The 11,186-nt window shown below is 35.5% G+C and overlaps 2 protein-coding genes across 8 annotated transcripts in view; both read right to left on the bottom strand.

Moving 5' to 3' along the window:
* The window catches only part of LOC111442300 (protein LST8 homolog), a 5,939-nt gene extending 1,207 nt beyond the window's left edge, over window positions 1-4,732 (bottom strand). Inside the window, exons 1-10 of one of the 4 annotated variants that reach the window (XM_023079650.1) lie at window positions 4,316-4,732; window positions 4,083-4,199; window positions 3,234-3,328; window positions 2,977-3,090; window positions 2,802-2,871; window positions 2,413-2,490; window positions 1,327-1,443; window positions 1,156-1,250; window positions 946-1,025; window positions 748-807 (exon numbers count right to left, since the gene is read on the bottom strand). In XM_023079650.1, the coding sequence (XP_022935418.1) occupies window positions 748-807; window positions 946-1,025; window positions 1,156-1,250; window positions 1,327-1,443; window positions 2,413-2,490; window positions 2,802-2,871; window positions 2,977-3,090; window positions 3,234-3,328; window positions 4,083-4,190 (817 nt within the window). In that variant the 5' untranslated portion in view covers window positions 4,191-4,199; window positions 4,316-4,732. Of the gene's footprint in view, window positions 1-747; window positions 808-945; window positions 1,026-1,155; window positions 1,251-1,326; window positions 1,444-2,412; window positions 2,491-2,801; window positions 2,872-2,976; window positions 3,091-3,226; window positions 3,329-4,082; window positions 4,200-4,315 lie in introns of all 4 variants that reach the window. The other 3 variants (XM_023079649.1, XM_023079648.1, XM_023079647.1) reach the window with 3 other exon arrangements.
* Window positions 4,733-4,992: 260 nt separating this feature from the next.
* Window positions 4,993-9,182, bottom strand: LOC111442478 (protein FAR1-RELATED SEQUENCE 5-like). 4 transcript variants are annotated; one of them, XM_023079931.1, is made up of 4 exons: window positions 9,046-9,182; window positions 8,258-8,697; window positions 5,749-5,964; window positions 4,993-5,652 (listed from the first exon to the last, which is right to left on the bottom strand). In XM_023079931.1, the coding sequence occupies exons 2-3, from the start codon at window positions 8,585-8,587 to the stop codon at window positions 5,761-5,763; spliced, it is 534 nt and encodes a 177-aa protein (XP_022935699.1). In that variant the 5' UTR covers window positions 8,588-8,697; window positions 9,046-9,182; the 3' UTR covers window positions 4,993-5,652; window positions 5,749-5,760. The 4 variants fall into 4 exon arrangements, with proteins under 4 accessions (XP_022935699.1, XP_022935698.1, XP_022935696.1 ...); XM_023079930.1 differs by having other exon boundaries at window positions 4,993-5,640; window positions 8,258-8,737; XM_023079928.1 differs by having other exon boundaries at window positions 8,258-8,737.
* Between the last annotated feature and the right edge of the window lie 2,004 nt (window positions 9,183-11,186).

Raw genomic sequence — 11,186 nt, forward strand, 5'->3', positions numbered from 1 at the left:
GCATCTTCCTTAAAAGGATTGTGACAACAGCGGACAACATAATGAAAAGTTCCTAGAAAGAATACAATTGAACAATTTGTGTAATAATGCTCTTTTTGACTTTTTGAAGTCCGGCTCGAGACAATGAAAAGTTCCTAGAAAGAATTCAATTGAACAATTTGTTTTGACTTTTTGAAGTCCGGCTCGAGACAATGAAAAGTTCCTAGAAAGAATACAATTGTGTAATATGACTTTTTGAAGTCCGGCTCGAGACGATCTTTATTCTGCCAAGAATATGTTTCATTCTCTATTCTCATCTTCTTGGTTCAATGTTTAAAAACCACATTTTAAATCATATCAAAACGATAATCATACCACTTAGACCAAATGCCTTTATAATAGATCTATAATTCTTAGTTTCTAGTCTATATATGAAATTTATATAAGTAGAAGCTGTGCATTGCCACGCATTCCTTTGGGTTAGGCCCCATTGATAACTATTTTTTTTTTTTTTTTTTTTTTTTTTTGCATATATATCACTGGCCAACAAACCTGGTCTAAAAAGTTTGTAGGATAATTCATATCTAAGAAACTAGCTACTTTATTTTGGATCTATGATATCTATAGATATAATGCTTACTCCCTTTACCTACTGCGCCAAATGCATAATGCTTTGCATAATGGTCAACAGAGATCAATGCTTTCAAAGCTATTTAGAAAGAGAATAAAGCCTACTGTGGCCCTCAGATTAGTCCATAAACCAGTCACCTGTTATAAGATATGCACCATCTACTGAGAAGACGCAGTCCCACACCCAGCGTTGGTGTCCTGAAAGGCACATGGGATTGCAAAATTAAGCACTAAACTTGCTTCTCACTAACTTCCATTGAGACCCAGTATAATAATAATTGAATAGAAATAACCATGTCTTTAACAAAAATAACACTATAAATGAGAGGTAGATACCTATAAGTGTCTTTTCTAACGTGAAACCGTCCACGTTCCAGATTTTGACAGTGCTGTCAGAAGATGCAGTGGCAAGGTATCTAAAAGATGTGATGCCATGAGAATGTTATAATTTGCAGAAGTAAACAAGCCGCAATGATCAATTATCAAACATCTATAGTCGAGTACGAAATAAAAGAAAAGAGAATGTATTAGAGTTCTGAGGAATACCGGTGGGGTTCACAGAATTCAGGTGAAAGGAGACACTTGAGAATGTATCCCTTGTGTGCTTGAAGTTTATGAAGTGGCTCAAAGTTTGTCATCGTCTGAAAGAGAACAAGGTCCTACATTATTTCAATTGTACAGCAGAACAACAACTAGCATTTTGCATTTAGGAATAACCTGGGTGCCACGTAATAAGCGCCAAACATAACATGTGCCGTGATTATTTGCTGCAACTACCAAGCTTCCATCCCACATAACCGTCAAAGATCTTACAGCTGTATCCACTTCTGGCACCTGGAATCGAACTAGACTATGGGGATGTATACATGATAATCCATATCATTAACTTTTGTTCTTTTTTTGCAGTAAGTAAGAATCTCATTTAGGAGATTACAAATAGATTATTAGGTAATTTTTGTTCTGCTTTTGCAGTAAGTAAGAACTCCCATTTAAGAGATCACAAATAGATTAAATTGTAAGTTAAGGTCCTTGAACCTTTTGGTTTGAATCTAATGGATTCCTGAACTTTCATATATGTATTTAATAAATCCTTGAATTTTTCCTAATCGGTTTTTAAACTTTTAAATTTGTGTTTAATAGGATCTTGGACCCCCACTTTATGAGAGGTTCTAACCTATTTGACATTTCAAAAATTTCATGGGCCTATTAGACACAATTCTTAGGAGAACCAAGTCACCTTGAAACACGTCACATTAGCATCCTTAAAACCCAGTATCAACCACTTGAAGACTAACACCTAGAAGAAGTATTACCATAGAACTACTCTTACGAATCTTTGATTTTTGAACCTCTTGTATCTCAAAAGCTTCAGACAACCTAAAAAATTTCCTTCCATAGTTTAACTATCTTAACTAAAACTAATCCTTTTCACTTCATTTTCTTTTTATTTTCCCAATCACTCGAGATTGGACTCCAAAGAAGAATGAAGAATTGACCCAGAACTTCTCTAAGCGCCCCAACTGATTCCTTCATAAGTTGTTTTTCCCCTCTAATCCTTTAGATGATGGTTTTCCTTATCTGCAGAAAGAACTTCCAAAAGATCTGAAGGATTCTGATGCCTCAATTTCTTTGTTTTCCTCATTATTACGAAGAAACATTGTAGTTATTCCCCATAAATATTCTTACCCAAAAAAAAAAAAAAAACGCTCCATAAGTATTAAAGGTATCATGCTAAAAAACTCCCTTATTTTCTTCTAGTTCAAAATCATTGGCAAACACAAAATGAAATGCACAATGCCATACCAGTTCACAACTGCATGAATTTGCAGTCAAATCCCATACACGGATATTCCCATTTTGATCTCCAGATATCAGTTCAGTCTGCAAATGACAGAAATTTGGTTAGCAATGTAAAAGCAACACAACAACATTAGTAGTTTTTCTTAGTATGAATCTCAGAGAAAAGCAAGACAAAATTGGTTCAATGAAAATTGTACAATTAATATTCCTTCTCATGCCCAAAAAGTTAAATAAATAAATTGTATTCAGGAGAGGCTCTTGTGCATTGTCTTATGCAGTATAATTATTATTATTGTGATGAGAAACAAACTTCCATTACATAAGTAGGACTAAAAGGATTTGAAGTAAAATGACATCAAACTGCTAAAAGGGGTAGAGATGTGATAAATTACCTGATTAGGATGTAGAACAACAGTGTTAACTGCTGCACGACTTTCATATTCCCTCTGACAACCAGGAGCCCTGCATTTCTCAAAATCAGTCCAGATACCTTGAATGCAAGTCTAACAACATCAAACATGTATACACAATCAAATAACGACACATTAATTTGAAAGCTTTTCTCACCTCAAGTCCCATATTTTTACTGTGCCGTCCTCAGAACCTGAATACATCCAGTTCCCATCACATTGAAACCCCACTGACATTACATTATTAGTATGTGAATCATAACTCATTATCTGCCATTTGAGGGAAAAAATAGAAAGAACAAACTCGTTAGAAAATGAAAGGAAGATTTATTTTCACTCAGCTTCCATCTAGAGATTCAGGGAAAAAAAAAAGTTCAATAATAAAAAGAAATGAGCAGGTTACATACCGGTTGAGGGCTATTTGAATTGAGATCAAACAATCGGATGTGAGGATTACCAGCAGCAGCCAAATATCTTTTGTCTGGGGTAATCTCCAGTCTATTAACTTGCTGCGCACATTATTTATGGTAATTAGGCAAATGAGGGAGCAGAAAATATCCACAATTAACTGTTGCGAGAAAAAACCAGGGGGTAAGGCTAACTTCTAACTAGTTAAGAAAAGACGACCAGAGGCAGAACCACCACCCTGCTCTACCAAAGTATTAAGCCCCACTACTAAAGTATTTCTTCCTTTCCATTATATACTTACATATACGGATCTCAAAGTTAAGTTCATCTTGGCCCTTTCATATCTTTTCTCAACTAAAGATAAGCAATGTGAGCTATGACTTATATTTAAAGAAAACTCATAAACTATTAATATAAGAAGAACTTTATAAACGAAAGGATATGGCATGAGTCCTCTTCCCTCATTTCTGTTCCTTACATATATGGCTCCTTGTTGATAGAGGATTGGGCGTGGATAATTTGAAGCAGAGGAAAATCATGCATACATCAAAACAATTTTCTGAACTCTGGTCTTTCAAATGCTACTACGTTTCCCGTAATCACACCCCTATTACCACCCCCAAAAATCATTGAATTCAACATGAATTTGGCCCAATTTTTCAAAAGGCTCAAGTAACATAAAAAGATCGTAGTTAAGTATGTCATAATGTTCGAAGAATGAGATAACTTTCCTACTTATAAATTTGTAACCCGACTAAAGTTTCTTCCAAAATTTCTAACATAAGAAAAGAAAAACATAATGCAGAATAACCAAGAAACACAGAGAAAAACCAGTCAAAGGATTTATGAACTAACAGAATCGGGGTATTGTATAGTTCGGTAACAGCGACCGCTTTTGGCCTCCCAAAACCTAATAGTGTGATCATAGCTAGCAGTTGCAAGTATCACTGATGGTTGACTCATCTTAATCTCCTGCTAGTAACAAAGAAAAATAGAGAGTAAATTGAAAAGCCAGGTAGGAACTCGGTATAGTTCTCGATTACAGCCACATAATAAAAATGCATTTGCATCAGAATACAGTAACATACTTCAGGATTTGTAGAACATGAGCATACTCGTGTCAAACGCGGAAGGAGCCCAAAAAACCACGAGGAAGAAGAGTTATTACTTGGAGGCACTTATCGAGATGAGAACAAACTTCAGTTTCTTTCCTCCACCACCAATATTGATCAGACCGAGCTCGCGATCACCGTCTGATAGGATCGAAACTCCTACGAACCCTAAAGGCTTGCTAGGCCCCGACAGGCGTTTGATTGGTAGAAAATTGGAAGGAATCCATGCAAGAGACGGTGCTTCCGATTTTGAAATGCCTTACGAACTACCTCCGTCGAGAGTCCGGAGAGAGAGCCATTCTGAATGCCTTCGCGCCGTCGTTGCTGCCTCACAGGTTGAAAGATCACAGACAAGAGCAACGACGGTCGATTAATTTATTGGTATAAAAGAAAATGAACAAATTTTTTTTTTCCTCCCTTTTTTTCACAACAGACGAAATAGGGAAATGAAGAACAATTGAATTTTTTTTTTTTTTCCTCTTTACAAGCAAATTTTTTATAGTAGAAAATGTTTTTATGTTAGATTTAAATGGAGTTTTAAAATAGTTTTACACATAAAAATAAATAAATTAAATCTTATTCACGTGTTATGCATTATGCTGTATATTTTCTTAATACTGTGATATATGATTGGATTCATGTGAGTGTCCAAGTGAACAAAAACTTCCTCCAATTTACCATAAAAGTCACAAACAATACAACATCTCTCTATGCATGAAAATCACAAACAATACAACGTTTTTCAATATTGACGAGTGTCCGAACCAGCTTGCATGTAACTCAACTATTCTCATAACATAACCATCCAATCCTACCATGATGAGTTGCCAAAGATGCTCGTAGAATATTAAATCCCAAGTACCATGAGAGAAATCCTAATAAAATAAGCAAAATGGAACAATTTTATTCTTGCTTTTTCTCACCATAGCAAATGGTGGGCATCCAGGATGGGATTTGGATGGTTCAGTGGTAGTATCAGATGCAAAAGTATACACAAGCAATGGAAATTGCAGCAAATTTTCTGAAAAATTGCGTTGGTTGATCAATAAAATCCATTTATAGAGGTGAATAAAATCTAACTCTTCATTCAAAAAATAGTCTCTCCGCTCAGATATCTGGAAGTGCTTCTACTTCATGCCAGTGCTGCTATGATACACAACAGAGGAAATATTGCAATGTTCATTTCTGTAGCTCGCTCCAAGTTTAGAGTGGGGCGGGTTATATTGCAAAGAATGCCTTTTTGGGTTGTCGTACTTCTTCGTGCACTGCCAACCTCAAAATCTCGATGGCCACCGACCGCACTGCATAAGAATCTAGTTGAACATGGCATAAGAAATACTTTTGATGCAGTTAAAAAAAACAAACTCAAAAGTGAAAGAGAAGAGTCAAGTCAACAATCAGATACTCACTCAGTGGCTAGGCTATCTAGGATGCAATAGTTCTTGCTCAATGGACTCAAACTCTTTGAGGTTGGTAACTACATTTTGAACTTTTCTGGATAATTGGTCGGTATGCTCTTCAACAATTTTCATAAATGCAGCAAGCTGTTCTTGGTATGTGGAGCATAACCGTTTCTTATTCCGCAGCTCTATAGTGAGTTCCTGTATTTGTTTATCCTTTTCATCCTATAAGGGAAGTCCAAAATCAATGGTTTTTAATCACGATATAACAAATATAAATACATGTCAACCACCTAAAAAAAAAGATTTAGCTATCAACAGACAAATAATTCTAGTATCTTCTCAATTCAAGTTATCTTTTGTTAAAAAGCCCCCAATCTCTTGGAAGTTTACTAGTTCCCCGAACTAGGGATAAACTAGTATAGTATACTATTCATGAGTAACAAAGTATGCTAGGTGGGTGTTCCAAATGGTTCCAACCGTTTAGTTAGAGCGAAAATTCCAAACATTTCAATTGTTTCAATTGATAATTGGATCAGGTGAGACCATATCACGTTAGGCATCATAACTGAAAGCACCAAAACATGTTAGGATATACAAAAGATCAATTCAATTCACCTATACAACAAGAAGGCTAGAAAACTAACGGGCAAGGCGTTGGAAGGAATGAGTTATTGGTTGAAAAGGGGTGGCATGCCCGGGAAGCTCTAGCATGTACTCAAAATGTTTTACTTTTCCTAGTGATAGAGAGTGGGGGGATAGTTGAGAAGGGACGGACATGCCTGGGAAGCTCGATTTAGTAAACAAGAAAAGTTTTTACTTTTCCTAGCCATCACTAATGGGGTTTTGTCACCGGTAAACTCTGAGTGATAGTTCTATTGATTTGTCATCTGGTTACCATGTTCTGGGTTTATAGCTATCTGGTTACTGTACCCCAAATTGCTGGAACAAAAGAGGATACAGAGATGAGATGTAGGAAGTTCGAAAATGGCGAAGAAGGTGGCTCAGGAGGGATGGCAGGGTCAAGGAGATTCTGCCATTGTAATCTGTTCCATGATATAGAAGCAAGAAAGACACGTCATCCTAAAGAATTTCATAACAAAAATTAGCCAGGCATGTCACATAAATTGTTTGGAGACATCGTGTTGCTAGAAGCCAAGGGCCATAGAGCCATATTGAGTAAATATTGATTACTTATAAGCAATTAGCCTGCATGAGTTCTGCTTCCTTTCAGGATTTTTCCCCCTTAATTCATCCATACAAGTCAGCAAGTATTACCTATATAACGTTTGCTTTGCGAAACCCAAGCAGCCTAGCCCAAGTGGACTTTCTGTTCTCAATAGCTGGCTAAACTAAGTAAATGATATATCATTTTAGTCAGTTAAAAGGGCAGGTTTCTTCCTAACACAACTGACTGAAATCATGATTACACCCTACATCGATTAGAAAAGATAACGAGTGTCAGCGAGGACACTGGACTCCGAAGGGGGTAGATTGTAAGATCCCACATCGGTTGGGGAGGAAAACGAAGCATTCCTTATAAGGGTGTGGAAACCTCTCCCTAGCAGACACGTTTTAAAAACCTTGAGGGAAAACCCAAGGAGGACAATATCTGCTAGCGGTGGGCTTGGGGAGTGAGAGTTGCTAAAATTGAAATTTAGTGTAACATAATGAATAGTGGAAAATGAGAAAATAGCAGTTTTGATGTGCCAGGTGACATTTAATTTTTGGATAAACTTCATATAAACTTCATCTTTGTTTTTCTTTTTTAACAAACCATTAATTATATTGCAACTAATGTAAACATTATAAATGATAAAGAATCCTTAATGCTAAAAAATTGATCAAGTTCTGGAACCACTAGTCTTCCTATCTCTCACGAAAAATCGCTACTTCTTTAGCAATTTCTCTCTCATACAACCAACCATTCAAAACTATTTGTCATATTGTGGCGGGCTCTCCAAATAATTTCTCCTAACATCGATCTGAGACGTTAAGATATACCACACTCAACTACATACACAAATTGCCTATCTTTTCTAGATAAGAAACAATGGCTTCAATATCAAAAACAGAATAATTCTAGATGGTGCAAATACCATGAGCATATAAAGCAAACCCAACAAAACACTGAGCCCAGTCATAACTGCACGGATGCACAACCAAAAACCATCCTGTCCTCCACTTATCCACATCCACATTCAATCAGAAAGGTGGTTTTCCAAGGCATAATATAGGAGGAAAAGATCTTTTCAATTCCATCTCTCTAAAAAACAAAATTGATTCACTAAACGATCCATCAAATAGCTTGCTTTGTTTAAAGAAACCCGGGTTTCAACGAGCCAAAATATGTTTCCACAAAACATGTTCCAATTGTTGCAAATTCCATAACATCTTCGCAGATTCTAGCCTATTAATTCTTAGGCCTCACTAGAAAGCATACTAGCAAATGACAGTCTTATTGTAATATATGATGTTGGATAGAAGATAAAAGTAGGGGAAGAGAAGAAACACGCACCATGGTCTGCCGAGCTTCACGAGGAGAAACCACAAGAGGATGATTGTGTTCCTTTACAAATTTAGTAATCACCCATTTCCCAAACTTATCATATTTGACATGAATCATTGCCTTACAGCCTTCTCGTGTGCTTGGCCGTGGCTTCCGAACTGCCCCAAATTTACCTCGGATGCTGACACAATAACCTTCTTTGTTGCATCCAAGTCTTCGGGCAAGTATCCTCCCATCTTTTTCAGAACGACGACAAGACATAACACGCATAACAAATCCCACTTGACGGGCATACTTATCATAGAAAATCTTGGCAGCATCTTCAGACTCAAATTCCATGCCCTCATAAGGCTCAAGGATGATATCTCCATCACCTTCAATCAATTCTGTTCCCGCCGGACTCTCGAATGATCCTCCCTCTATCCCTTCCTCTCCCGCATCTGCGTCCACTGTCAGAACACATCTTTCACTATTATCTCTCAAATCCATCTGAAAGTTATCAATATCTAGAGAAATTAACTAAATCACTAAATCAGACAAAGAAAAACTGACATAAAAGTCAAATGTATATATCCCATTTCCAAAGTTAGATCATCAACAGACAATGGCGGCACAACCAAGTACCAAAAATTCAATCTCCAATAGACAATGAAATCCAGAACAACGATACGGTTTTCAAGCGCATTCAATTCAATCATCTTATCACAACTTCCGTCTGCAACCCAGAGGATTGGCAAAACAAGAAAAAAAAAAAAAAAAAAAGAACAGCGATTAGAACAAGTAGATGAAACTATTACCGTGATCAGAGGATGAAGAATTGATTGGGCAGAAGCAAGAACGAAGGCGAGTGGCAGCGTCTGTAGTGCGAGGCTCTGTGAAAGAAGGTTCGAGAAAAGAGTAACGATGGTGAACGATGCGAGTAAAAGAAAGGCGAGGGAAATGAAAGATAAGATGGTGAAAACAGAGGATTTATATATATATATATATATATATAATTTTCTTTTTAATTTGTAAATGTTATATATTAAATTTTAAAAGTTTATGAGTAATTTTATATTGAAAAAAATCAATATTAGCAAACACCTAATAATAAAACTAATTTTAGTTAATAATTTTATTTAGGTGAATATTCATCTACTTACGGTAATTATTGGGTAATATATCTACTAAAATAAAACAATATATATATAATTTGGTACAGGTAAAAAAAAATTAAAATTAATCTTAAAAATAAAAAATTTGAGTTGATTTAATATATATTTTTTTTTGTCGGGTCAATCTGACCCATCTTAAAATAGGCTATAATCTATCTCAAATACTATTTTTAAGAATATTTAACGTTTGTAAGCAATATTATGACGGTGGTAAATGTTTGATATTTAAAATTTTAAAAAAATTAATTATTAATGCAATATGTATAATTTTTTTAAAATAATTAAAAATAATTGTTTAATTATTTTAATTTCCATTTCTGAAAAACTTTATTTGCGCGCGCGTTATTCTTCCTTCGTCGTTACGACTCTCCTTCCCCTTCTTGGCTTCCTCTTCGTTTTCGATCTTTTCATCCCCGATAGAATTCCTTGGCTTCGTGCTTCGTTTTCATTCTCTTCGACTTCACCTGGACTTCAATTAGGGCTAAATATCCAAGCACATTTGTTGTTCCAGCAATCAGAGGAAGATTATTTCGGGGTCGTTGCAGTATCTACGTTCGGAAACGAACATTTGGAACGGAGATAACAAAAATTGTAGCTGAACGTTGATTCTAGGTTCAATCTCATGAGGAAACGAAGATTTGAGTCATCTCAAAGGTTTGTAATCTGTGTTATTTTTGTTTTCCATCAAAATTCCAAATTTTAAATTGATGTTTCTCTGTGATTTTGTGATGTTTCTTCTGCGAGAAAAACTTTGAGCAAGTTTTTTTATATGTCTAACACCACCAGATTTTCAAGTTGATAAAACATTCCTCGTCCAAGTCCTTCAATCTATTTCCTCCCAGATCTAATTCTCTCAAGTTCAATAATCTTCCTAAAGAAAAAGAGAGCCAAAATTGCCGGAAGATCATCTATCACAACTCCTATTGAAATTCCAGTTATCAATCCTTAGGATTCCCCTTTCATCTCATCCTAGTTTCTTCCCTATTGTCAATGCACTAGCTTAATCCTTTATATCCCTGCAAGAAGACTCACAAATCACACTGCAAGTTGAAAAGAGAATACTCGTTGTATATAGAACAAATCATTTTCATTGTTAATTCTCTGATTAATTCAATATCTGGATCATTTTCTGATTTTGTATTCAATGAATCTATATGACTGTTCTACTCTGCTCATGAACTTGAGTTATCCAACTAGTCCATTTGGTAGCATATTCCTTTTTGATAATGGTCTATCATTCATAGACTAATATTGAAAGCAACTGTTGATAGAATGATGTCAATACCATTAGTTAAATATCAAAATCTATCATTGATACACTGATATTCCTCTTTGATATCGATCTATTATTGATAGGCTCATGTCAGTATCATTATGTTAAATGTTGACGAAAATCACTAATAGACTGATATCATTGAGTGCAGAAGAAGAAGCAATAGATAGAAATTTATCATTCCACTAGTAACAACAGTAGAACAGGCTTCCATGATTTCAAATTGATGCAAAAAAAAAAAAAAAAAAAGAAGTCATTATATAACTCAATGATATTGATATCAGTTAATCGATAATAGGTTTCAATCCCAGTCTATCAATGATTGACATCAATATTTAACACAATGATACTGTTATGAATATCTCCTATCACTAATATATATTATAATATCTTTCCTTATATACCTCTTGACTTTTCTCCTTTTTTGTTTGTTTGTTTTGTTTTTTTTTTTTTGGAGATTATTCTCCTCCTTTGAACAAAAGTTCTCCCCCCCCCCCCCCCCCCCCCCCCC

The sequence above is a fragment of the Cucurbita moschata genome, unplaced genomic scaffold (genome assembly GCF_002738365.1).
Source record: "Cucurbita moschata cultivar Rifu unplaced genomic scaffold, Cmos_1.0 Cmo_Scf00004, whole genome shotgun sequence".
Lineage (NCBI taxonomy): Eukaryota > Viridiplantae > Streptophyta > Magnoliopsida > Cucurbitales > Cucurbitaceae > Cucurbita > Cucurbita moschata.

Coding starts and splice junctions, on each gene's coding strand:
- LOC111442478 (XM_023079930.1), bottom strand. CDS start 8,737: ATGGATTTGAGAGATAATAGTGAAAGATGTGTTCTGACAGTGGACGCA. Junction 5,965..8,257: donor GTGAAGCTCGGCAGACCATG/GTGCGTGTTTCT, acceptor CTTCCCTTATAG/GATGAAAAGGATAAACAAAT.